This window comes from Lepidochelys kempii, chromosome 5 (genome assembly GCF_965140265.1).
Source record: "Lepidochelys kempii isolate rLepKem1 chromosome 5, rLepKem1.hap2, whole genome shotgun sequence".
Taxonomy (NCBI): Eukaryota; Metazoa; Chordata; order Testudines; family Cheloniidae; genus Lepidochelys; species Lepidochelys kempii.
Window position 1 is genome coordinate 130,251,798 of NC_133260.1, and position 27,696 is coordinate 130,279,493.

The window sequence follows — 27,696 nt, forward strand, 5'->3', positions numbered from 1 at the left end:
CATTTCAAGTCCCACCATTAAGTTTATTTATATCCTAATTCTTTGAATTTATACTGCATATGAATAATACACCACAAGGATGTTTATGCATTTAGTTTCTCTCTCTTGCCCATCTAATGCAGCCAACACAGGCAGCTTTGGAGAGGTTTCAGTCCCATCCTCTGCAAGATTACTGTAAATTTTGCAAAAAGAGTCAGTCTTTTATTGCATCCAGTTTCCCCAGCCCCTGTCCAGTGCTGCATAAGACAGGGAGAGTTAAACCCTTCTAATATGTGTTCTGTATTTGCACTTTATGTTTTGGTTTGAGTAACTCAGAATGTTCTTTGCAAAGAAAAGGAGTACTTGTGGCACCTTAGAGATAAATTGGTTAGTCTCTAAGGAGCCACAAGTACTCCTTTTCTTTTTGCAAATACAGACTAACACAGCTGTTACTCTGAAACCTGTCACTTTGCAAACGAATTGCACTTTTAATTTATAACTCTTCTAACTCTCACCTGTATCTCAGGTCAGGTGTAATTTATTTTAGTGTTTAGATCCCAGTCCTGCATGGACAGATGAAGTCCATAAAAGTTGCTCATGGTGCATAAAATTAAGCACATGCGTTAGATTTTGCAGGATCCAGACCTAAGTTCTCCAGCAGCATGTGTCAATTTAAATCAAATCCAAACCAACTTGTCGCTGCTTTCACTTCCATATGTTTTTATTCCCTCACATATTCCCTTGTCATTTCCCTTCCTTGCATTTCAGTTTGATTTACTTGTCCTAGAACTAAAAGACCTCCTGAGAAGCTGTAGCTCACACAGAAGTGCTGGGCTTGCTGCAGAAATTGTCTCTGGCTTGCATTAAAATCCACGAATTTACTTTCCCCTTTTCTTATTATTACCGCTGCCTGACTCCTCCAACGTCGAGGAAGTGCCTGGCCTCACTCCCTAACCGAAAGTCCCTGGGCACTGAAGGAGAAAAGGCCAGAGGAGAGCGAGGGGGTGATTAGACCCACAGCCCAGTCCCCTCTCTGCCCTGCCCGGCGTGGGGGCAGACGCCGGGGAGCGGGCTGCAGGGGAACTAGGCTGCTCCGAAGGCTCCCGGGCAGGGGACTGGGAGCAGCCCGCGCCCCGGGAAGACGTATCCTCCCCCCTGGGTAGGGTGGGGGGAGAGTTTAGGGTTAGGCACCTCCTGCGGCCAATCGCACGGAGCGGGTGACTTCGTGCCTCCATCCAGGGGCTGCCGCAGGAACTACAGAGCTGAGCCCAGCCTCCTGCAGGGGAGGAGAGGAGCGGCCGGTCCCCTCGGGAGGGCTCCCCGCTGCTGCCGCTGCAGAGCCCCGCTTTCCCCCCCAGTCCCGGCATGGCGAGCCCCCCCTCCCGCGCGGCCCGGGGACCCTTTAAGGGGAGGGGGCAGGGGCTGGGAGGCCTGGTATTGGGGTGACTCCGCTCCCCTCCGGCCAACGCTCGCGGCTCGCCAGTCCCCGGGCTCGGAGCGACGATGGTGCAGCTCGCCTGGGCTTGCCTGGTGCAAAGCTGCCTCCTCCTGCTGGCCCGAGCACGCCGGAGCTCGAGCCCCGCCAGCGGGGACCCCGCCGCCAGCTGCGAGCTCCACCGGAAAGTAAGTGCCTGGCCCGGCTCCGGTCCGGGGGAAAGTCCCTGCTGAAGGGGACAGGGCTGGGCTGGGCTGCGAGGGACTTTCCGCTGCCCGGGGCTGGGAGATTTAACTTGCGGGGACCCGCCTTGCTCCCCTGGTAGCAGCCCGGCGTGGGATGTCTCCCCATGTGGGAGACCCGGGAGGCAGCCGCCTGTCCCGCTTGCCTTCCTTCCTGGCTGGTTTGTGGGATGCAGTTTGGGGCTTTGCCCGCGCCCCGCGCAAGGAGAAGGGAAATCCTGGCTGCCCCCCCCCCCCGCGGCTTTCCCTGCCTTCGGGGATCTGTGGGGTTCCCCCCCCCCCCGCCTCGTACAGCTCCGTTCTTTTGCTCGGAAACACGCTGGAGCAGGGGAGAACCTCTCTCCAGAGACAGGGGAGGGGGAAAGGAGCCGGGCACGGATGGCTGGCTCGTAAAAGATGAGGTGTAAATAGTGAAGTGATGGGATTTCCAGTGTCCGTCATGAGATCCAGCTAGGGGAGATAAGGAGGGGTGAGGAGCGCCAGCCTGCTGTTTGTGTGGGTCCTCGCCGTGTTTACTTTCTGCAGCTCTGATTCCTTTGGCAAATCACTCCAGTTTTAACCGCCCCCCCCCCTTGCATCCTGCCAGTGATCAGAAGAAGTGTTCTCCAAACACGACCCTGTTTGTTCTAGCTCTTGATCCTGGTAACGCCACCACTGTTTACTCTCTCTGCACAAGATGATTTGAATTAAAACGTCTCCTTCAACCTGTGCTTCAGGTCTTTTTGTGACATCCTGCAAATTCAACTAGATAGGTCCACAGATTCTGTACTGGACTTTTAAAGTTGGAATGAAAGGCTGCAAAAGGCAGGCGAATGATTTCACTAGCAGAGGGAAGTGTAAACATGTTGAAAACTGTCCTAAGCCTGCTCTGTAGATGACCTCTGGGACCTTTTAACTTGAAAATGGTAACAGAACATAGATCCAAACAAAGAGTAAAACATTGCTCCTCACAATTTTTGCTTGAGACTATCTGACTGTTTTTTTTTTAAATGACCATGTGATTCAGTTTTCCAGAGATTCTTTGACAGTACAGAAAATTTACAGATGACTTGTTCTTTTTGTGCTCGTTTTCCTGTTTCCAGTCCTCTGAGGCATGGCATACCACGTTTTATTAAGGTACCCATAATGTATTATTCCCTCATGGAAATCTTGCTGTGGTGCTCTTTTAATAAGAACTGCTGCAAGAAATGTGTAACTAAAACCAGTTTCTCATAAAGTAGCCACCAGCAGTTTTTTCTTAGCGCTCAGAAAGAGTTCTTGCTGGAGCAGCTCGGAATATAGAAGAAGGTGAAATCAGAGCACAGAAGGATTAAATGCCTACTGTGAGCATCATGTGCAAACAGGGAATTGATGGTAATGGACATAATACACTTTTTAGTTTAATTAATTAAGGATGACCTCAATCGGTGCCTGCTTGGTATGGTATAGTTAAGCCTCGCTAGGATGGTTGCCTGGAGACAAACTGATAGTACAACCTGGCACTTATATAGCGTGTTACATGGTCAAAGACCTGTACAAACATTAACTAATGAATCCATACCCTGGGGAGGTAGCTATGGAATATTATGCCCGTTTTATGGATGGGGAGAATGAGAGATTAAAGTGACTTGCTCCAACCCACAGAGTGGCCCAGCTTTCTGCAAGGGTATTTGCCTCACATGTGCAATGCCAGTTGTGTGTGCAAATCAGGGATGTGCCCCTAGGAATGGGCATGCATAAATCCCAAACTTCACATCCACAGTGCTTGTTGGCACATAGGAGTCAGGCACAAGGAAAGGGTGGGCGCAGACTTGGGAGAAATTGGACTGTTCTCCTGCTTCAGGGGCAAGTAACTCTCGTGAAATAGGTGGGAGTTACTAGTTGGTTGCGGTGTTGTTGTAGCTGTGCTGGTCCCAGGGTATTAGAGAGACACGGTGCGGGAGGTAATATCCTTTATTGGACCAACTTCTGTTGGTGAGGGAGACAAGCTTTCAAGCTCCACAGAACTCTTCTTAGTGTCTGGAGTTATTAGTGTCCTACAACGCAGCTTAGCTCCAAGCTATGGGTGTAGTTTTGGGGAGGGTCAGGGGGGCATTGACACCCCCCCCCAACTGCAAGTCTCGGGCAGACATGGAATTTCTTCCCCCCGCCCCCCGTGCACAGCCTTGTTGGAATTTCCTCCCCCTTGCCCCCCCAATATAGAAGTCAAACTGTGCCTATGCTCCAAGCACCGCCTGAATCTGAATCTCCTTTCATAGTTTGTTTTACCTTTCAGTGTCGTGGCTTCCTGCTGGCTTTTGCCAAGACTCGTCACTTCTGCCAGGGCAGTTGGTTACTTTGGCACACTGTTTGCCAGAATTGCTACCTGGTTGCATTTATGTTACTTTTTATTTTTTATGAGGATAGATTTTTTGCTTATTGCTCAAGCCCCAACCTGGACAGTTAACAACCATACTAATTAGCGAGCTAGCAGCATAAACTTTTGTTATTACTGACCTGTTTGAGGCCGTCTCTACACGATTGAATTTGACTGTCTGAACATGATTGTTCGCAATGATATTAGCTGACCCATGTTGAGCATGATTAAGCAGCAAGTGAGGATGAGGACGAAACATGATGAACAAAAGCATAAGGCCAAGATTTTCAGAAGTGACTAGTGATTTTTGGAAGCCTCATTTTTTGGCTGCCCAATTTGAAACACTTCAAAGGGGCCTGACTTTCAGAAAGTGCTGAGTACTCACACTCCGAAAATCAGATGCTTTTAAGGTATCTCAAGTTCGGCATCCAAAAAATCAAGGCACTCATAATCACTGGTCACTTTCAGAAACCTTAGGCATTCTTTCTCTAGTTCATTAAGAAGTGCTGCAGTGTGTTGGATTCAGTGCGTGGCTTAGAGGCAGTCTGACCTGTTCTCATGTACCTGAGAAGATGCTCAGCCTGGTTTGCCTCATCTACGCTCACTTCTAATGTTTAGTCCTGGGTTAGCTAACATGATTGCAGCCAGCCATGTTCAGGCACAGCAAATTTCATAGTGTAGAGCAGACCTGAAAGGAGCTAGGATCCATTGAAGTGCAGGGCTCCTATACTTAGGGAGGTGACAAATCCACAATTGGCTCATCTCTGTGCACAATATACGGTTGGTTTTACAATGATTTGGGGATCCTGTGGGAGGATTTAGCAGCTGGCCAGTGAGGTCAGGTTGGAGACCCTTGTCATCAGGGAGCTGTGTGATGGTTTGGTAGCTGGGAGAAGGCCAGGGATACCTTTTTATTGCTCTTTCCACTTGTGAGCTTGTCTCCCACGCGCTCACTGCAGGGACGCCTACCTGTAGCCCACCTGTCTCATGCTGGGTCCTGCTGCCCCCTAATGAACTGTCCATACACCAGGCAGCAGTAGAGTCTGGGGCTTTCCCAATCAGAATCAATCAGGAATCGGGGCTTTGGAGCACTGCAGACTCGACTGTGTGTCACACTACAGGCAGCTTATCTGAGATGCCAGAGCGGGTCTAGCAGACGGCACTCAACCCCTGCCAAGGTAGAAGGCGGTTTGCCAGCCGGCCAGTCAATTTATTACTGGAGCCAGGATGTAAACCAGATTTCAGTGTAATCAGTGGCGGCACCCTCATAAAACTGGGTCATGTTTGGAGAGCAGGTGCCAGGCCAGGCTCGGCTCCCTTCAGAGGATGGGGCGTAGAAGCCATGGGCTTGTGTGAATTTGTAGCAAGGACTTTCAAAAACAAAAAAGTTTTGGGGCATCTGTAAACTTTGGCAGAAAAAATTGTATTTATGGAAAATTGCAAGCCTCCGGTTGAAAACACCAACATGTTTTCACCAGCAGTTGATGCAACAAGACTTTTACCCTTTGTCAAGAAAACCAGAGGTGAAATGTGTTAACGAAGTCTCATTATCTCCTGATTACTATGCCATTAAAATGTGAGACTGCCTGTAGTTTTCCATATTGACAGTCTGCTTCCTCAGGTCATTAGGACAGTGGGAGAAATGACACTATTCAATGATAGATTTTATTTTCAGGTCATATAAATAGGAGTATCCAGCTATTTTCACGGGGGTGTTGTGTAAAAAGGAAACACACTCTTGAAATGCCACATGAACACTTCTAACTCCATCTCTTTTTAAACAACATTCCCCATTGTGCCTGAAGTGGATAAAGTTTTTTTAAAATACCAGTTCCTCAAATTATGGGATGTGCTTTTTCTTACCTCCCTAAATTGCTTTTACACCTGCCCTCCTCTGTGACTCCCAAACCTTCCATCCTGAGTGTGTGTATTCAGTGTCTGAAAGAGATAAGTTGCTATTTTAAGGAAGTGGCAAACAATAATTCTTCAGAGACCTTTCTTGTCAAAGCTCCATGTTATAGCTAAAACTGCAGCCAATAATTCTCCCCAAATCCTGGATTTTTGGCACAGTAGAAACCATTCTATGTTTTCCTGGGGGAAAAAAGCTTTTAAAAGAATTAATTTGCAAGAGTGTCTTTTGTGAACATTTAGGGTTTTCCCCATTCATGAATGAACTCTTTTGATCTGTTAGTGTATTTTGCTAAATGTTGATGCACATTTATGTGTTTAATGCCAGCCCCCAGGGATTAGCAGTTGTAGCTATTTACAAGTGTAGGGAGCATTGTTCATGATAAATGGGCCAATTAATCTAAACGGCTAACTTTTCCCCATTATATTTGCTTCTAAAGAGCATAAGCAGTTTGTCCCTTTATGTTATCTCATCTGTCTGTTGTAAATTCTGGCTTTTAGTTTGAAAACTGATTTTTATTTTTCCTCTGGTGAAAAAGGTACTGAATTTGTATTCTTTTAATAGTTGTATGCAATGCAGTCCTTTTCCCCAGGCAAACTCCATTAAACTAGATTTAGGATATTAAGTATGCCAGTAATTTAAAGGAGGGGAAATGAAGAGAATATTATTAATAATGTATTTAACATTTGCAGTTAGGTGCATGGGGCACTTCACTCACTGTACAAAGACATAGGCCCCCATCCTCAAAAGTCATTAAATACCTTTGGGGATCAGGGCCACAGTCCCTGCTTTGAATAGCTACAACCTAAGTGGAACGTGACAAGATGGGACACTGAAAGAGATAAGCAGCAGACAAAGGAGATAGAAGGAGTGCAAAAAGCACACACAGAGTAAGATTTTGGGGCTGCTTGAGGGATGTATTCCCAGTTTTGTATTACAGTACTTTAAAAAAAAAAAAGCGTGAGAATATGGTAGTAAATTTAAAGAGGCCATGTGGTGCAACAGATTGGCCACTGGACTAGGATGCAGATGACCTGGGTTCTATTCCTGGCTCTGAATGATTACAGTGATAGAGGCCCTAAATGATACTGGAGCCACTGTACGTTCACATAGTGACATTCCCTTCCCTGAAGAATGTAGTCTAAATACGCAAGACAGCCCCAGAGTGGGAGGGAAGAACAGAGGTGATGCGGTTTGCCAAGGTCACACAGCAAGTCACAAACAGAGCTAGGACTAGAACTTAGCACTTTTGATCCTCAGTTCAGTTCTGTACCCACTGCACCACACTGCCAGTGAAGAGTCCTTTCCTTTTTGATTTTCTAGGTTCTCGCTCGTTTGTCAATGGCTTTCTGGTAACCGGATGCCCAGTGTAATTCCACTGGAGATCTTTGTTTCTTCCCGTTGCTTAGCTGCATTATTTATTTTCTGTATCTCTAGTGTTTTACAGCAACCAATACAAGGTTTCAATGGTTTTGAAATAACTGTTGGGGAGGAAAATTACAGTATCCCTGATAGTTGTGTTACAATAAAATACTTTGCGCGGATGTCATAAAAACCTTCCTGTTTGGCAGGTTGTAGCTCTGATCTACCAGCAGGTCTTTGTTGGCACATGAAATGATATATGTCAACTGACAAATGAAGTAGGAGGTGTATATTTGGGGACTGAATGTTATGTCTTGTTACGGTCCCGTAAACGCTGCTTGTGTCTTCCTGGAAAAGCAAGCCGGCAATTGCAGCAAAGCCTTTTGCTGTTGGTTTAAAATAGCTGGAATCTGGGGGTTGGTCTATTTCATGATGTCTCAAAAATAAATCCATGAAAAATCTATTGGAAACACCCTTTAGCAAGAGCATTTGGCACCTCTGCTCTGCTAAAACAAATAAAAGGAAGTCAAGGTGCACAGAGAATTGTAAAATTATCTAAAGGTAACTGGATCAGCTAACTTCAGGAGATAGCTTGGCACAGGATTCTGTTCCTAGTCATGCTAGTGACTGTGATTTGGCCTTAGGCAAGTCATATTGCCTCCCCATTTCCCTCAAACTCTTTTCTTTCTTTTTAAGCTCTTTGAGGCAAAGACATATGTCTCCTACGATATGTGTGATGTGCCTATGACAGTAGGGTTCTGATCTTTGCTGGGGCCTATCTAGCTATGATCTTTATCTTGCCCTCTTCACTGTCGTATCCGAGCACCTCACAGTCTTTAAAGTATTATCCGCACAATCATAGAATTATAGAATATCAGGGTTGGAAGGGACATCAGGAGGTCATCTAGTCCAACCCCCTGCTCAAAGCAGGACCAATCCCCAATTAAATCATCCCAGCCAGGGCTTTGTCAAGCCTGACCTTAAAAACTTCTAAGGAAGGAGATTCTACCACCTCCCTAGGTAACGAATTCCAGTGTTTCACCACCCTCCTAGTGAAGAAGTTTTTCCTAATATCCAACCTAAACCTCCCGCACTGCAACTTGAGACCATTACTCCTTGTGCTGTCCTCTTCTACCACTGAGAATAGTCTAGAACCATCCTCTCTGGAACCACCTCTCAGGTAGTTGAAAGGAGCTATCAAATCCCCCCTCATTCTTCTCTTCTGCAGGCTAAACAATCCCAGTTCCCTCAGCCTCTCCTCATAAGTCATGTGTTCCAGACCCCTAATCATTTTTGTTGCCCTTCGCTGGACTCTCTCCAATTTATCCACATCCTTCTTGTAGTGTGGGGCCCAAAACTGGACACAGTACTCCAGATGAGGCCTCACCAATGCCGAATAGACGGGGACGATCATGTCCCTCGATCTGCTCGCTATGCCCCTACTTATACATCCCAAAATGCCATTGGCCTTCTTGGCAACAAGGGCACACTGCTGACTCATATCCAGCTTCTTGTCCACTGTCACCCCTAGGTCCTTTTCCGCAGAACTGCTGCCTAGCCATTTGGTCCTTAGTCTGTAGCGGTGCATTGGGTTCTTCCATCCTAAGTGCAGGACCCTGCACTTATCCTTATTGAACCTCATCAGATTTCTTTTGGCCCAATCCTCCAATTTGTCTAAGTCCCTCTGTATCCTATCCCTGCCCTCCAGCGTATCTACCACTCCTCCTAGTTTAGTATCATCTGCAAATTTGCTGAGAGTGCAATCCACACCATCCTCCAGATCATTTATGAAGATCTTGAACAAAACCGGCCCCAGGACCGACCCCTGGGGCACTCCACTTGACACCGGCTGCCAACTAGACATGGAGCCATTGATCACTACCCGTTGAGCCCGACAATCTAGCCAACTTTCTACCCACCTTATAGTGCATTCATCCAGCCCATACTTCTTTAACTTGCTGACAAGAATACTGTGGGAGACCGTGTCAAAAGCTTTGCTAAAGTCAAGGAACAATACATCCACTGCTTTCCGTTCATCCACAGAACCAGTAATCTCATCATAAAAGGCGATTAGATTAGTCAGGCATGACCTTCCCTTGGTGAATCCATGCTGGCTGTTCCTGATCACTTTCCTCTCATGTAAGTGCTTCAGGATTGATTCTTTGAGGACCTGCTCCATGATTTTTCCAGGGACTGAGGTGAGGCTGACTGGCCTGTAGTTCCCAGGATCCTCCTTCTTCCCTTTTTTAAAGATGGGCACTACATTAGCCTTTTTCCAGTCGTCCGGGACTTCCCCCGATCACCATGAGTTTTCAAAGATAATGGCCAATGGCCCTGCAATCACATCCGCCAACTCCTTTAGCACTCTCGGATGCAACTCGTCCTGCCCCATGGACTTGTGCACGTCCAGCTTTTCTAAATAGTCCCTAACCACCTCTTTCTCCACAGAGGGCTGGCCATCTACTCCCCATGCTGTGATGCCCAGTGCAGCAGTCTGGGAGCTGACCTTGTTCGTGAAGACAGAGGCAAAAAAAGCCTTGAGTACATTAGCTTTTTCCACATCCTCTGTCACTAGGTTGCCTCCCTCATTCAGTAAGGGGCCCACACTTTCCTTGACTTTCTTGTTGTTGCCAGCATACCTGAAGAAACCCTTCTTGTTACTCTTGACATCTCTTGCTAGCTGCAGCTCCAGGTGGGATTTGGCCCTCCTGATTTCATTCCTACATGCCCGAGCAATATTTTTATACTCTTCCCTAGTCATATGTCCAACCTTCCACTTCTTGTAAACTTCTTTTTTATGTTTAAGATCTGCTAGGATTTCACCATTAAGCCAAGCTGGTCGCCTGCCATATTTACTATTCTTTTGACACATCGGGATGGTTTGTCCCTGCAACCTCAAGGGATTCCTTGAAATACAGCCAGCTCTCCTGGACTCCTTTCCCCTTCATAAAAAGAAAAGGAGTACTTGTGGCACCTTAGAGACTAACCAATTTATTTGAGCATGAGCTTTCGTGAGCTACAGCTCACTTCATCGGATGCATCACTTGCTCATGCTCAAATAAATTGGTTAGTCTTTAAGGTGCCACAAGTACTCCTTTTCTTTTTGCGAATACAGACTAACACGGCTGTTACTCTTTCCCCTTCATGTTAGTCCCCCAGGGGATCCTACCCATCCGTTCCCTGAGGGAGTCGAAGTCTGCTTTCCTGAAGTCCAGGGTCTGTATCCTGCTGCTTACCTTTCTTCCCTGTGTCAGGATCCTGAACTCAACCAACTCATGGGCACTGCCTCCCAGATTCCCATCCACTTTTGCTTCCCCCACTAGTTCTTCCCTGTTTGTGAGCAGCAGGTCAAGAAAAGCTCCCCTCCTAGTTGGCTCCTCTGAGGCAGGATAGTGCTACTATGCCCATTTTACTGATGGAAACTGAGGCAGCCTGCAGTGGAGCAGAGGATTTAACCTAGGTCTCCCAAATCCTAGGCTTGTGTCCTGACCACTGGACCATCCTTCCTCTCCTCCATCTGGCATCTAGGGCATCAATATACATAATAAAGTGACTAGTGCCTAAAATTGAGTGTGGTGTGATCCGTCTCTGGATCCTGTGAGTCTGATTTTCCTCTTACGCTGGTGTAAATCAGGAATAAGTCATTGAAATTAGTGGAGTTACGTGGTCCCCTTTGCATCTCTCTGGCAGTGTCAAAGGACCGTAAAGTGTAATGCTCACTTTAAGGCCCCTTTCTGCTGCTGGAGCAGTGTAAAATGACCTTAGTGTAGAGTGGAATCAGACCCAGTGCCTTTATCTACTAAATATTCTTGAAATGAGGTGAGAGAGAGGGGCTGCCAACTGTCCCATAGCGCTGGGAGGGTGAGCAAGCGTCACCACTGTTCCTGTGTTATCTCACAGCCACTTAGCACTTTGTCGAATTGCTCCCCTTTTGGGGGGAGGGGAGGAAGATGTTTGCTTGCTTTTTATCTTTAAGCTACATGGAAAAAATACCTAACAATAGAAGAGCTGCACAAGGGCAAGTTAGGATCAGTGTGTGATACGCACAGGGTGGAGTTTTCAAAGGCACTCGGCCTGGCTGTTTTCTCCTCCAAGCCCAGGGCAGTAAAATTAGGCCCATGCAGAATGCATTTGAAAGTCTCACCCACAATTTTCAGAGTAACAGCCGTGTTAGTCTGTATTCGCAAAAAGAAAAGGAGGACTTGTGGCACCTTAGAGACTAACCAATTTATTTGAGCATAAGCCTTCGTGAGCTAGAGCTCACTTCATCGGATGCAGTGAGCTGTAGCTCACGAAAGCTTATGCTCAAATAAATTGGTTAGTCTCTAAGGTGCCACAAGTACTCTTTTTCTTTTCACCCACAATTGCCATCTCAGGTACTTGGGTGGCTTTCAGTATCCTAGTATCTAAGCACCTCACACTCTGTAATGTATTTACTCTCTCAGCATCTCTGGGGGGCAGGGCAGGGCTGTTATCCCCATTGTACAGATGGGGAGCTGAGGTGCACGGGCGATTAAGTGACGTGCCCAAGGTCGCACAAGAAGCCTGTGGCAGAGCAGGGAACTGAACCCAGGTCTTCCCCATCTCAGGCTAGTGCTTTAACCGCTAGTCCCTCCTTTCTCTCACATCACTGCCACCCGTTCTCTCCATCTATGCTGAGTAGAGCTCTGGCAAAATTAAGGAACTTACTAGACACTTACTAACCAGAGGCCTATAACAAAGCTGTAGATTTTGTGGGGGGTTTTCAGGGGGAGAGAGTGGGTGGAAGAAACACAAGGGAGCTCCAGAGGCAGCCCCTTTGGTGAGCTGCCCAACCTCCCCTCAATACCTTCTGTGGCTGGAAAGGGGGAGGCTGTTGGGGAAATGGGCGTAAGTAATAACACCTGCTCTCCTAGGAGAGTGGGGGTGTCAAATGCTTTGAATGCCGGCACCGCCTTCTGGCAGAAGATGCAACTTTGTGCAGCAACTTCTAAAGCTCTGTGTTGGCCAGCAGGATTGATTATGTTCAGGTGTTGGGCTCCTGTCCAGAGCAGACTGTCCCATGCAGTACTAAGGGTGTGCTTTCCCACCAGATGTGCCGTCCCTCCAAAGATGGTAAATGGAGGTCCATTCTGCCCATTTCTAATGCCTGTTCTTGTGGGAATTAACGATCCCATAATAGTTTTCAGAGAGAAGCAAGGAGGCCCAGCCTGCCCTCAGTAATAACTCTTGCTGCTGTTTAGTGCATAGAAATGTCTGTAGTAACATCCAAGTACTCTTTAGGCACAGAGATCTCATCTGAGACTGGGTGAGAGCCATTGCTGAGTGCATAACCGGGGCTGGCTTCTCCAACACAATACACTGTACTTACGGATTGCAAGCTCTTTGGGGCAGGGACTGTCATTCACTCTATGTCTGTACAGAGCCTAGCATGGTGGGGCCCTGATCTGTTTGGCCTGTAGATGCTACTGCAAAATAGTTCTTTGATAATAATAATAATAATCTACTTTCGGTATCTATCTGATTGCTTTCTAAAGGCCACTGAACTTCCCAGAGTATGTGAGTATTATGGCAATTACTCTTCTGGTGAGTTTGTTTATGATCCTGGATGAACCTCAGTTGTCACCCTTTATGTTCCAGCCAGATAAAGCTCAGTTCTCTGCATGTTGGCTTTAGCCTTCCAGCAGCTTTTGTTTGGTTATATTAGTTGAGCCAAAGAAATTTTAAGCTAGCCAGAGGCAACTCTTTCCCTATGATCCCTTTTAGCTTTGGCTCCTCCCGTGCATTGCCTGTCACGTACAAGATCAGACCTGTTTAAAGCAAAGGATGCCCTTTCAACCTCCTCCATAGCTATGGCTGCTCTCCTGTCTTTTTGTTCACTTGCAGCTAGTAAGTGACACCACTTGTCACTCCTCCTCTGTGGCTTCCATTTGTCTCCATTTGTTTTCTTGCCACATTAACGTCTTCCTCGTATTTTCCCTATTAACTAATAACTGGTTTAGTCCTCTATAAAATTAAAATGCTGGTAAATAAAAGGATTTTACACTCTTTAAAGAGACCTCGTCAACTTGAAAATCACCTTGATTTTCATGGGAGCGGCTGGGTGTTCTGTGCTTGGAAAATCAGGCCATGTATTTATGCCTAAACGTAGGCACCCATTATAAAAAAAATCTTGGCCTTGAAATGTAGGCTTATGGTGCGTGCTTTGGAAAATCCCACCCTACCTCTGAAATCAACGGTAAAAACTCTCATAGACTTCAGCGGGAGAAGAGTTAAATCAACATTGAACACTCTGGCTAGTTGCACCCTGAGCGTACTATTCTTAGTGAAGGTTAAGGCTGTGCAGAAGTTGATGACACTCTGCCTGGGGAAAGCCTCCTTCCTTACTACAGGTGAGTAGCCCATTTGTAAGGATTTCCTGGATGAGTGGATTCTCATTAAGTCAAAAATAAAATAAAGCAGAATGACTGTCAAAGCACTGGGAAATGAAGCATCAGCACTGCAGCAAATACCCAGTCAACACTTACTCCAAACCAAACTGCTCCTGATACAGAACGACATTCCCTTGCCCAGGAAGGTCTCCTATAACCACCTGGGGGATTGGGGAGATTTTCTAAGGCACCGATAGCAGTTAGGTGCCTATCATTGGTGCTTTTGAAAATCTCCTTGTTGGTCTTCCAGGCTTACTTCTACACAGTTCTCTCTCCTGATATTTAAACATTTGGGGCTAGATTCTCCTCGCACTAAAGCCTGCTCTGGAAACACAGAGAGACCTTACAGTGGGTGTAAATTACATTAGAGGGGACTTTAGTGTAAAGGAAAATCCAGTGCTTGAGCCATCAAACTTCCCACAGATTCATTTTAAAATGGCCTCCCTTACTAGTGTTCTTAGTTCCTTTCTGTCTCCTGGCACAGTTTTTCCTCCAGCTTTGCTAGTCATTCTCTTTCCTTTGTCTGTTTTGTTTTCTCTGTTTAATTGTGGTTAGCATTCTGTTTATCTTCCTCAGCCCAATCTTCTTTCACCTCCCCTTTCTACTCAGGGCACTTATCTCACTTAGGTTTTGATTCATCAGGCTATCCTCATTCAGCAAAGCAGTAACCCACGTGCTTAATTTAAAACCTGTGCTTAAGTTCCATTAAAGTAATTGGACCTTAAGCACATGGATTCAGAAAAGCTTCCCTGTTCAGGAAGGGGATGTGAACATTTGCCTGCTAAAGTCAGGGCAAGTGCTAAATTGGGCTTTTGCTCCATGTCTATTTTCAATCTTCTGTTAGTTATTACTTTACATATTTCTGTCCCTTCCCTATGTCAAACCTCTTCCATCTCTATTAAACCACCCTCTCTATCCTCCCCCCTCTACTTTCTCTGCTTGCTTTTTCCTCATTCATGCTCCCTTCACTTTCTTTTTCCATAGTCATTTCCTCACATTCTTTTCATGTCCCTGCCCTGTCCTTCTTCTTTTCTTCATCTAGCATCTCATGGTCTGTTGTATTTTTCTAGCCTCTTCCTTCAGGCCAGCTGGACCCCTTTGCTCCTGTTTAGCTTCCTGCAGGATGAGGGAGTTGAGGACAGAGAAATCAGAGGAATCCCAACATGCCAGAAAAGCTAATTCAGCGATAGAGTGGTTTTTGTGGCATGTGTGTCCGTAACATATTCCAATGTCCCATGCCAGCTGTGGGATGCACCTTTCATTTCTTCGGCATGCATGTAACTTTGCCTCAGAACACTGCAGTCCTCGCTTGATTTGGAGACCTGGCCTCTGGGTGACAGTAAAGTAGACGTGCTGGAGTTTTCAGCTGAGGAGTGCTGTGATCTGGAGCTGTGTTTGATAGAGAACATTCTCAGAAACCATTGTCTGGGATGAGCCACTGTGGAATTATCTTTCACATTAACCCTTCTGGCCCTAGGTTTCCACTGGAAATGCATAGGCAATGTGTTTCCAATAAGTCTTCTAAGGAGCCTGTTCTGCATTTACCAGCCAGAGCAAGGCATCTAAGCTCAACATTCACGCACACGTAAATCTAACCCCAGCTCTAGGGCAATCTTTTTGGCTGAAAGCTGACCGTATGTTTGAATTGAGTGTCTGGATGCCCCTGTTGGAGCCAGACATTCGATAACCAGATCTTCCTGCCGGGCAGGGATGGGGTGGAGATTCCAGATGTTTTGTGCTTCCCTGCTTGTGGGCAGACAATCAGGAGCAGATTGCCTCTTACAGCAGCACTGACCCCATCATGTACTCTGATTGTAGATTACCTGGGCCCGCTCATCAGCTGGTGTGAACTGGTGTAGCTCCTTCAAGTGAAGTCGTTGAAGACGTGGTGACCCCGTATATATTTACTGTCATGCCATAGACCACTCAAAGGCTTGATACAACATTACCCTCTAGGATTCTTTGAGATGTTATGGTCAGTTCTAGGGGAACACTTTAAATCATTCTCTATTAAAGCAAACACAGTGACGTCTGAGAACCAGACAGAAATTTAAGCCACCACAGGGCAGGATCTTTTTAGAGCTAGTTCTAAGGTTTGTTGCTACTAAAGTAACTAAGCTGTGCAGTTAAGAGTTTGAAGGCATCTGAAAACCATATGTTTTTTAAAAAATAAATGTAAAAGTTTTTTCTCTATTTCAAAAAACATTTCTTGGAACTGTGGGCCAGGTCTGGCTCTCAAGCAGCATTCTAGCTTCCTTTTTTGTCTTCTAAAGTAATTGCCTTTTTCTCCCAAAGCTGTGCTGAGATAGGTTACGCCGAGGGGTCAGGGATGGGCATCAGCCACCTGTGCAGCCTGTGTTTCCAAATTATTATCTGAGTATGTTCCTTAGCCACCTGCCTGTTATTTTTCATGTTACATGCTGACTCAGAAGTTCTCCAAGGATGTGAAGCTTGGCAAGGGCATTCCCTCACCAAACAGATTTGCATCACAAAAAGCTGTGTCCAGACTGTTTCCTGGATGAAAGTTTTCTGTCTCTATGCATGTTTCCTTTCTCCTGGAGGGCCTCAGAAATCATCCATGGATGCTAAAAACATGGGCTTTTCCTGATGGAGAGGTTGAAGGGTGGAGATAGTGGCAGCGAATCGACTTCACCAAAGCAATGGCCGCATTTGACCCACTCTGGCTGGGGGAGGTTGGCTAACGTAGATTCCACTCCCTGGCTGGTATCTGCAGGCAGTGTTGTCATCAACGGCAGGGCTGAAGTGTCTGTCACTTGGGTTTTTCTGTGAGATGGAGAGGCCAGAGCCACTGGTTTTATTTTTTAAAAAATAATGACAATGGGGTTTTAGTGTTTTAAAAAACAAAGAAAAACCCGAGTAAGGCAGGGGGGATTTTACTACCAAAGGAATCTCACAAGCTGAAAAAACAACCACGGTCCCAAAAGCGTGGCAGGTCCACCTTTGTTAATAGTGCCTAGCTCTAATTATCAGTAGGTCTGAAGGCACTTCGCAAAGGAGGTCTGTCTCATTATCCTCATTTAACAGACAGGGAAACCGAGGCATGGAGGGGTGAAGTGATTCTCCCCGGGAGCTGGCCAGAGCCAGGAATAGAACTCAGGTCTCCTAAGTCTCCACCCCATGTTCTACCACTAGACAACACTGCCTTCCTTTAAAAGGAGAGACCGTTCCTGTGGGCACCGAGAGTAACTCTACTGGCCAGCAACATCGTGTGGCCCATTGTATTTGGGGTGCAGACTTGCCGGCGAGAGGCAGATCATACTAAAACAATGTAACTATTTATAACCTATGTCACTTGCCGTGGGTATTTCTCTCCTCTCCCCGTCTGTGTGATTTTTCTCCCCATGCCCCTCCCTCCCCTCCAGCCTGCAGGCCATTGTTCGTTTACTCGGCTGTGTTTCTCTTCCCTTCAGCAAAGCGAGCTTAACTCCTTCCTGTGGACTATAAAGAGAGATCCCCCATCTTACTTTTTTGGCACCATCCATGTCCCGTACACCCGGGTCTGGGATTTCATCCCTGAGAACTCCAAGAAGGCCTTCCAGCACAGCCACATTGTTTACTTTGAACTGGACCTCACAGACCCCTACACCATCTCCGCTCTCACCAGCTGCCAGCTGCTGCCGCAGGGCGAGAACCTCCAGGACGTGCTCCCCCGGGACATCTACCGCCGGCTCAAGCGCCACCTGGAGTACGTCAAACTCATGATGCCTTCGTGGATGACTCCGGACCAGCGGGGCAAAGGGCTCTATGCTGACTATCTCTTCAATGCCATCGCTGGGAACTGGGAGCGGAAGAGACCTGTGTGGGTGATGCTGATGGTGAATTCTCTGACCGAGGTGGACATTAAATCGCGTGGCGTCCCTGTCTTGGATCTTTACCTGGCCCAGGAAGCCGAGCGCCTGAGGAAGCAGACCGGGGCTGTGGAGAAAGTGGAGGAACAATGCCATCCACTGAATGGGCTGAATTTTTCCCAGGTAAGAGGAAAACGGTGTTTGACGTGGAGCAACCAACTCTGAGGATGTCTAATAAGGACAAATATTTGAATACAGGCTCTCTACTGGAGAACCTGTGAACACAGATCTGGGAGACGCAGCCCACAACTAGGGCCATGGTAGATGAGAGGGAGTGGCTGGGCAGGCGCAGTGCTCCAGCCAATGCAGTTACTGTGATACACCTTTCCCTTCTCTCCCCAGGGTCCCTGTGTGGGACTCATCCTGTCCCCTCCCTGCACATATCGGGGAGTCTAGTACCAATGTGGGTGAAAAACTCACGTCCCATCCCTGCTTGGAGCATGGAGGTGAGGGCTCCTGGCAACTTCTCTCCCCCCCTCCCACCCCCCAACCCCCCCGGTCCACAATGAGGCTCTAAATCGCTTGATGCATAGCCCATAGGCACCACACTATTAACCCCTTCTTTGCTGAGAACTAGCCATTTATTCTACTCTCTGAGCAATTTTTAATTCACGATAAGACTTTTCCTATGGCCCCAGAGATGGGGACTTTGCCTGTGTGATTGCATCCTTTGTCTGTCCTGTATGCACTGCACTGGTCAAGGTGACCTGCAGTGGGGGAAAATCAGTTTGTGCCCTTTCTTTGCTGCCTTATGGTGAACAAAGAAGTATATCCACTCTCAAACAAAGTATGTTTTTGCTTGTTTTGTGTGTGTTTCTTCTCAAAAATATCATAAACACACAGTCTTTCCTATTTTGTGGGAGGGTTTTTTTGGAGTCGCTCTCTCTGGGTAGAGGTGTGAAATCCAGTATTGACAGGTCTCATGATTTCATCATTAATCTCACGATGTTTCTTCAAGCCTCAGCTGCTAGAATCAAGTGATTCCATGAGAAGCTCAGTTTTTCTTAGACCAGGGGTCGGCCATCTTTGAGAAGTGGTGTGCCAAGTCTTCATTAATTTAAGGTTTCGCGTGCCAGTAATAAATTTTACGTTTACAGGGGCCCCAGACTGGCAGCGGGCTGAGCAGTGCCGGCGGCCGGGACCCCGCTGCCGGTCTGGGGCTCCATCTGCCGCCTGCGCTGCCGGTCTGGGGTCCCGGCCACCAGCCTTGCTTATCCTGCTGCCGGCCTGGATGGACGGAACCCTGGGCTGGCAGCGAGCTGAGCGGTGCCGGCGGCCGGGACCCCGACTGGCAGGGGCTGGCGGGCAGAACCCCAGACTGGCAGCGCGGGTGGCAGACGGAACCCCAGACTGGCAGCGCGCTGAGCCACTAAGCCCACTGCCAGTCTAGGGTTCCGTCCACCAGCCCCTGCCAGCCAGAGTCCCGGCTGCCGGCCCCGCTCAGCCCGCAGCCAGTCTGGGGTTCCGTCCGCCGGTCCCTGCCAGCCGGGCTCCCACCCCGCTAAGCCCGCTGCCGGCCCGGGGTTCTGTCCACCCAGGCCGACAGCGGGCTTAGTGGGGCTGGCAGCCGGGATCCTGGCTGGCAGCAGAAGTGCCACTAAAAATCAGCATGCTGCAGGTTGCTGACCCCTGCCTTAGACAAACACAGTGTAGCCTGGTGGTTGCAGAGAAAAGCTTGAAAATGTGACAAGAATGTGCCCTGAAGGCTCAGATGCCAGAAGGCAAAGAAAAAGAAGCCCAAATGTATTATTTTAAAAAACCAAACCTCATGTTTTTTAAGCCAGTCTCTTGATATATATAATAGGTATTTTTCGAGGGGCCTGTTGATTTTTGGACCCTTGGGCTTTATCGATACTGTAAATCTTTGGCACAAGAGCTTTGTTATGATTGTTTCTTCAGGCAGCTGTGTTAGTTGTGTGTTAATTACAGATCTTGGTTTTAACAGGCTGACTAGAAATCACTCCTTCTCTAATCATGTGTCACTTGAATGGGGACCCAGGTATTATGATCCTATTAGTGCTGCAGTTATCCATATAGTCTTCCAGGGGGGAAAGAAAGAAAGAGAACGAAAAACACATACACACACCACTACCACCGCATTTTTATACATGACAGAAAAGCAAACAAGGGCCCACCCCCACTTGTCTTCTTTGTAGGTGATTTTTATTACTTTAATGGAATTCAGGCAGGTCGGAGAGACATGATTTCCCCACACAGAAGCCTTGCTAGTTTGTTCATATTGTATTACGCTCCTGTGCAGTCTGTGTTTTATAACCCCGCTCGCTGCTCTGTTCTATTTTGATTGCTGTTTGTACTACCCTGTAATTATAACTCCCTGGGTCACCCTTAGCACCTTTCTGAAGGACAGGTACGGTGTTAGTCTCTTGTGCCAGAGGGAGCTGTGTTTAGTCCTGCGTGTTTCTGCACTGGTTATTGTGGCACTCTGGAAGCACAGAAACCCTTTGATGTCGCAGTGCTGGCTGGCTTGTTGATGGGGCTTCTGCTAAGAGCCCACCAGCTCCAATTCAGCTTCCCTCCCCTAATCCTCCAGCCTCCCCCTCGCCACATCATCTCCCTTCTTCCCAGTGGTCTATGTGTAGGTTTGGCTGCTTCCTCCTGTTTCCCCCCCATAGCTCCCTTCCCCAGCCTTTTTCAGCTCCCATCGAGTTAACACCAGCGTTTCAATACCGTCCCTTCCTGATACATTCTTTTTGGAGTGGGCAGATTGGGCCTAGAATCGGGGATGAGGGGACTCCTGATATGAATTATACATGTCTAGTAGCTGAGTCCTATACTCTTCAGTTTTCACAGAAGTCTCAGATGAACTCTTCCCCTAGGCACTGGCTTGGTATTGTAATTGAATGTTGGGAATTGTTCTCCTTTGAGACCTCTATCTCTGACATTGCATCATCTTCGTGAACTGCAAAGAGAAAACCTAGGGCAGCTATTTCCTTCCTTTGGGGTGCAAAGAAATCATTTAGCCCTTGCTTTCCGAGAGGTTTTGCTCTTTGGCTGTGGTTGTTCTTCCTACTTCCTCTTAATCATTATTTTTATGGCTCTGTCATACTGTATTTGCCAAAGGCGTCTTGTTCTTTACTAACTTGGGCTGCCTTTCCTGTTTTGAAATGACACTTTTGGCTTGACCATACTCTGTATAGTGCTTTTAGCCCTGTGGTGGTGTTCTGTGTCTTTTTTATCCCTTTTGCTTTTTCTGAGCGCTGTATAACTTCTGGGAGTGTGAAAAGACTGAAACAGTCACCACACTCGGTCTGTCTCATTTATTTTCCTGCCTTCACTCTTCATGCCATTTCTAACCTCATTTGTTTAAAAGTTCCCCCTTCGGGGCTTATTGTGTCTCGTGGTGCAATCCCCTGTAAGGATGCAAACTTCAGTCATTGCAGAATCAGGGCCTACGTTGGGCTGAGAAATTATTTGGATCCAGACCGTTAAACTTTGAGGTGTCAATAAGTATTAGGCTTCAGTTTTTTTTGTTTTGGATCCATCCAAAATCTACAATACCAAGCCAGAAGAAAAGGCTTTTTATCCACTGGCTCCAAAGTGGTATTTTATTAATAAAACGTTTGCCTTTCATTTCCAAGGTGGCACGTTCAACTCTTTTGTGTCAGTTCCCACAGTACAAGACCACAATGGAAAATTACCTTTGGAGATAGCAATTCAAACAAAAAGAAAAGGAGAACTTGTGGCACCTTAGAGACTAACCAATTTATTTGAGCATGAGCTTTCGTGAGCTACAATGAAGTGAGCTGTAGCTCACGAAAGCTTATGCTCACATAAATTGGTTAGTCTCTAAGGTGCCACAAGTACTCCTTTTCTTTTTGCGAATACAGACTAACAGGGCTGTTACTCTGAAATTCAAACAAAGGATCTCAGAAAAGGATAGATCAAGGAGCCATGCATGGCCTGAAGCTAAGGAAGGAATAGTTTAGGTTGGATGTTAAGGGAATGGTCTTGACATTAGGAGAAATTGGCTGATGCAATAATCTACCAAGGCTGCTGATAAAGGCCCCTTCACTATGGAGATTTGAGAACAGATTAAACAGGACACTATTTGGAATGGGATGTTGTAGTGTTCTGCACCTTGGGTGTGGCTTCAAGGTGCGTGTATTTTAACCATTCCTCCTTGATCCAGTTGGAACATCAGGAAGTAGGGCTTCTAGTTATTTCAGTGCATGTCTGTGACACAGATTCAGTTATTTTGGTTCCAGTTGGTGTGTAGATAAGCCCGTAGCCTATATGTCTAGACACAGAAGTCAGGGCATTATCTGGGTGTCTCAGAAGGGAAATGGTTAAGTGTTTGAATTTATGTTGTCATACTTAGACTTCAATTAAGACATTATTAACTAAATTTGATAGTTTGCACCTCTGCCTCAGTGTAAGAGGAATGCAGTCACTGATTTGCAGTCTCTGCATTCAGAAGGGCTAGACGCTTTGTTTGTTTTAAATGAGAGCTTGGATTCTGTGGAAAGACTTCAAAATGACCAACTCTGCACAATTTGCTTTTGTGTAAATTTGAATTGTTCACATCTAAAGCTGCCAGGATGACATTTGTACTTGTTCAGTTGAGAAACTAGTTTTTGATGAACTGTATTTCCTGATTAAAATTAATAATTAACTTGGCACACCAAACACTTGCATAGTAGAAACACAGTCTTCAGAACATGTGAGACAAGGATTGCTTCTCTCTCTCTCTCTCTCTCCCCCCCCCCCCTTACATTCCCACAGAGCACCCATCACTGTGCCACCTGACCAACTCCCAACAGGACTGTATGAGCAGATCAAGATACGATTTTCCCTTTCTTCTCTGTCATCAGGGCTGGGCTCCGCTGTGGGGGTTTTGTCAGCGGAGACACTAAGGGAATGTTCAGTCAGAGACAACATGGCTCAGGCATGTTGCTCTGCAGGCACTGACATTTGGGTCATTCTCATCTCTTCTGGCAATGAGTTCCAGGCTGATGGGCCAGTCAGTGGGTAAGCTCTGTCTGCTCCATTTACAAGCCTCGCCTTGGGATTGATAGTACCCCAGGGAATGCACAGAGCCACTGGCTGGGGTGTGTGTGTGTGTGTGTGTGTGTGTAGAGGGTGGTGTTATATATACGGCAAGTGCTTTACAGCGCTTTTCTCTCCCCTCTCAGCATCACCTCCACCTTCCCAGCATGCAGCCTCAGCCAGGTACTCTCCTCCTGGGGGAGATCTCCACCCAGCCCTCGGAGAGCTGGGAGGTGGTGTGCGGTGAAGGTGATCTAGACTCGGGTATTGTCTGCATGCTGCTGGAAGTCTAGTTCCTCCTGATCCATAGCCAAGTGCACACTGTCCCATGCCCTGATCTGCAGTAGATGCAGGTGTTGCTGGTCCAGGGCCTCCGGATGCGGGGCCCAGCCTGAGGTACCACCTGTCAGGCCGTTTGTGGCAAGTGTTTCTGTGTGTGGGGGAGGGGGGCTCCTGTCTGCCGTGAGGACCTCACAGTACAGCCACCTTCCCTCCAGCAAGATGCTGCTCTTTCTGGAGCCTCCCCATGGCACTCCTTGTGAGCACCAGAGGGCGTCGCTAGAGCAGCATAAGGGCCTTTCTTCTCCTCCAAGATTTGACCGTGCTCCCAGCTCCTGCTGTCTCAGGGAATGAGCCTGGGATCCAGACTCCCATGGCATCACCGCCCTGGCCCTGAGATGGTTTAAAATGGGATTTTAAACACTGTACCATGCTGTACTGCCTGTGAGTGTGTCTGTGTGTGTCACATCTGCCTTCTCTCCTGGGCTCCTATACTCAGACGTGATGTGCTTAGTAGGAAAACAGTTGGGGTGCTCTGAGCTGCATGGCACTGATCGCTTCTAGGTAACTTTGGTGCCACTTTCAAAAGAATAGCTTCTGCGTTGGCAGACAAAATGGTGCAAGCACAAGTCCGCAGCTGACTTGCAGACTACATAAAACTAGAAATATAAACTCTGAGGCATCAGGTAGCTTTCTGACTCAGTTTACCCACGGGGGAAATGAGAATGGAGCTTGGAATTGGATGAGGAGCATGTCAGTTGATCTAAGCCTGTGTTAGAGAATATCCAAATTAGAACTTTCAGAACTCCTCCTCCCTTTGCTTGAGGCTTAGCGCTATCTTTGCTAAGCGTACAAAAGTCAAATGTGAACAGACAAGTATTTGGGAGCAGCTTTCCCCAGTTGACAATGCAATTTGAAACCAGTGAGAGGCTGGCGAGGCAATCCATGCCACTTAAATCTAGTACCGTCAACAACGCCAAGTGTATAACAATGTTTAGGTTTGAGATTTATTGGAATCACAATCCTGTCATAGAACCGTGTTAGGGCAGATTTATGTAGCCGGCCTTGTAATTTTCTCACAATCTGGTTACACTGTTCTAATAGGATTAGCAGGATTGCTACATTTGGCCAGAACCTGAATTAATTCTTGGCTGAAAACGTACGGCTTCAGGTTTGGTTTATGTAGGGCATCTGCTAAAAGGATTAAGGGAACATTCCAGTGAAGAACTTTGTTTGGGCAGCTTTTGTGTATTTCTCTGTTAACCTGTTTTGGGTTTTTTTGGAGGGTTCCGCATGTCTGTTTTTCACAGAATCTGTAGTCTCAGTGCACTCACTGGTACATGGCTGATTTTCATCCTGTTTGATCCTCGTATGTGTCATTTGCACTTCTTTCTTCAAAGTGCCCTAAAAGAATGAATGTGAAAAATGTTGGCACATCTTTGCAGGCCATAAAAGCTGCAGAAGTTTAAACCTGCTGGTGCCCCAACTGTAGAAATTTTGCATTGGATCCGACTGATTTTTGTCAAACAAAATTTTTTGCTACCAGCAAGTCTTCTTATCTTAGCCCTTCCTAATGCACAGCCAACTGTTCTGTTCTTGCTGAGATGATCGCTGTCCTTGTTTGGTGTCATCTGAGGTGGGGTTTCATAACTCAAGGGTCTCAGAATTGCAGAGGCAGAGACCCTGTGGATGGCTATGGTTCATGGTGGGAGCAGTGTATCATGCTCTTCCACTGGGCTCCTCACTTGCATTTCTAAGAGTTTGGTCTAGACCTCAAGGAATCATTCATATCTGGACTTTATGTGAGGACTGATGGTGTTTTCCTGTTTTCCCTTGTTGCTCACATGAGAAGCTCTGTGAACTAAAAGACAACCGTAACCCTGTACAGATGCACCGCTGAACACATCAGGACTTTCTACACAACATGCTGGTGAAAACCTTTTTACTGATGCCGGGGCCCAATCCTGCATCTTTAGTGCAGGTGAAACTTCCACTGACTTGAGCCCATCTGGCCTCCGTAAGTGCTGAATTAGGTTTTTAAAGTGTGTCTTCACTGCAGAGTGAACTCAGGTTCTTACCTGGGTGTTGCTTTTCACCTCCTTCCCACCTACACACACACCTCTTTCACCCAAGTTCAGTGGTGCTTTCAGCCCGAGCTAGCTGTTGTATCTTACGGGTGTGGGCTGGAGTCCAGGTGCCTCTTTAACTCAGGTGGATAATCCACCTGCTTTGCAGTGAGGATACACGTAAATCACTTGGGTGCTGACTGTTTTCCAGTGCCTTCCCACAAGATAGACAGACAAGGTCTCCCACAACTCACTGGGAAAAAATCTGCTTACTGCAGCACAAAGACTGTGGGATGTACCCCCCAGAAATCTGAGTAACATCCACAGAGGAGCGCAGTGACAGCGAGGACAAAGTGATGTGGGCAGGGCTTTGCAGTGCGTCAGCTTGCACCCAGGCTAGGCTAACGTGGGTGCTCAGACCTGGGTGCCGATCACCCAAGTTATCCCTGCAGTGAAAACGTGCCCTTCGTTAGCAAATGCTTGGTGGTTCGCTGGTGGTGTGATGCACTCTGAGCTCATGTGTAACACTGTTACCTTTTTCTGGGCAAAACATGTTCTAGGAGGAGTTTGCAGATCTTTGCCTACCTCTGCACTCCTGCTAACAGCCTGTACCTCCCTGCCTATGCAAGCAAAACCTGAGTCAGGTGTTCCGGAGTAGTCTCAGAGAGAAAAAAATAGCCGGGGGGGCCCTTTTAGGTCATGGTGTTACTACACCATGATTGGCACCAGGTCTGAGCGCCTGGGTTATCCTAACCCAGAGGCAAGCATCTGCACAGTGTGCGTGGGGGCGTAGCCATGCTTCTTTGTGCTGAGATGCACCAGAATTCTTGCGGCCAGGAGAGCTTGTCCATCCTTCAGGGGGAATTGTGGGAAGGCACTGGAAGACCATAGTCCAATTCTCTCTCTCTCTAAAACTCCGCTGTCATTAAGGACAGTCCAGCTTGACATGAAGAGCTACAATTTCCAGGCTGGATTCTTCAGTCTGCACTGAATCCTGGCCAGTTGGATCAAACCAGGATCTTGAGCTCATTACTGTGATGACAAGACAGCTTTCAAAATGCCAGCCCAGTGCTGCGGTTGGGGAGGGAAATTTCCCCCAGGTTCTGGATGAAGAGTGAACCAGTGACAACTCAGCAACCCAGCAGCCAGCCCTGCCTGCCAAGGCAGTTTTAACCCTGGTAAGGTTTCGGAGCCACTTGGATTCTTAAAGGGCTGCTTTGAATCCGATGGGGTCCCTTTCGGTTTGGATTAGTGAAGACGTGCCGTCCAAAAAGTAGCCTATAGTTTGTGCTAGCTGGAGTGTAATGTTTTCATAACTTCCAGTAATTATGAGCTTGCTATGGGCTCCTTGATAAAGGCATTTTTTCGTCTCTTCACTACCATTAGTCATAGCATGTGAGCACCCACAACCGCTCCTCCGGCTTCGGATACTTGCAGGGATTTACACATTCTGACATCTTGGGATCCTGTGATGGTTCAGAGGCTAGTCACCCTAGTGCTGCTTCAGAGTTCGGGGGATGGTTATAGTCCTGTTGGTTAAAAAGAGGTGCATGAACCACACTAGTGAGAAAGTAAATGCAACCAGTGGCTAGAGAGGTCTTTCTAAACGTATCTAGCCTGCACATCCATAACTCGAGACTCTTCTCTGTAACAGGTATGTCTGACTCATGATAGTGTTCGAAACAAAACATACCCACATTTAAATAAGGCAGGTTCTCATCTGAGACAGTCCAGTGTTCCTTGCTTTAGAAAGTCCAACTTGCTGTTGCTTGCCAGTCATTAGAGCCCAGGACTGTAGCAATCTGCTCGATTTCATTGACTATTCTGATACAAAACATATATGCTGGATGATCTCCCATGAGGATGTTGGACCAGATTCTTGACCTCTCTGTGTGCTTTGGCTGTGCTGGCTTAACAGTCCACCCAGGATTCCCCCTAAGTAAGGGGGTTCACCAAATGGCATAGAGCCTCTGTAGTGACCCCACACCATCCCCTCCCAGACCACTGTGTAGGGGGTTAACCTGGAAAAGGGGGGTGTAGGAATAGTGCTGCTGTGCTCTGGCAGTTCTTGGCTGCTAGAATAGTCCCTTGGGGGCATGGGCAGCTAAGCAGAATTTAGAGCAGCTCCCAAGATGCTCTAAATTAGTGAAGGCCTGCTGCAGAACTGGGACTTGCATCTTGCATCAGCTACCTTTGCATCTCCCACCCCTTCTCAGCTGCAGCTGAAGAACTAGCCTGGTTCACCAAAGTCAACAAAATGGTTACCTGAGGAAAGGTGCCACAGCCCAACAGTGCGGACAGTCACAGCCTGGAGAAAAGGTTGAAGCACAGCTTCTGATGCACATCAGGAGGAGGCAGTGTATGGGCTAATGCCACAGTAACAACCCTGTAATTGTTAGGTGACTGTTACAAATATATGGACATTTTAGGCCCTGATGGAAAGAAACTATCTAGTAATTATCCCTCTTAGGTTCCCTTGTGCATGCAGGTACAGCCGGCCCTTCTTGTTAGCAATTAACCGGCTGGCTAGCTGACTCCAGAAAGGTCCTATTTGGTACTGGCCTTGATAATAGCAGTGGATTCATACAGGGATCAGACTAGCTTGATTTCCAAGTCTAAAAGGTTGGGACCAGGTAGAGAGCTCATTTTTGCCACTTTAAAATCTCTCTTAAAGAGTCAGTGGCGCTACGTGTTGCTAAACCTTCAAAATATCTGACTCTAAAATGCAGTTTTAATTGTTTGGGCGGGTTGAGAGGTGCATTTATTGTGATAGGAAGATGCTGTTCAGTATTCTGTATTGTAG

General features: G+C 47.1%; 1 protein-coding gene across 1 annotated transcript in view; it reads left to right on the forward strand.

The window, feature by feature from the left end:
• The first annotated feature begins 1,482 nt into the window (after positions 1-1,482).
• The window catches only part of TRABD2A (TraB domain containing 2A), a 110,462-nt gene continuing 84,248 nt past the window's right edge, over positions 1,483-27,696 (forward strand). The window contains exons 1-2 of the mRNA XM_073346320.1: positions 1,483-1,602; positions 17,104-17,664. Coding sequence (XP_073202421.1) covers positions 1,483-1,602; positions 17,104-17,664 — 681 coding nt within the window. The remainder of the gene's footprint in view (positions 1,603-17,103; positions 17,665-27,696) is intronic.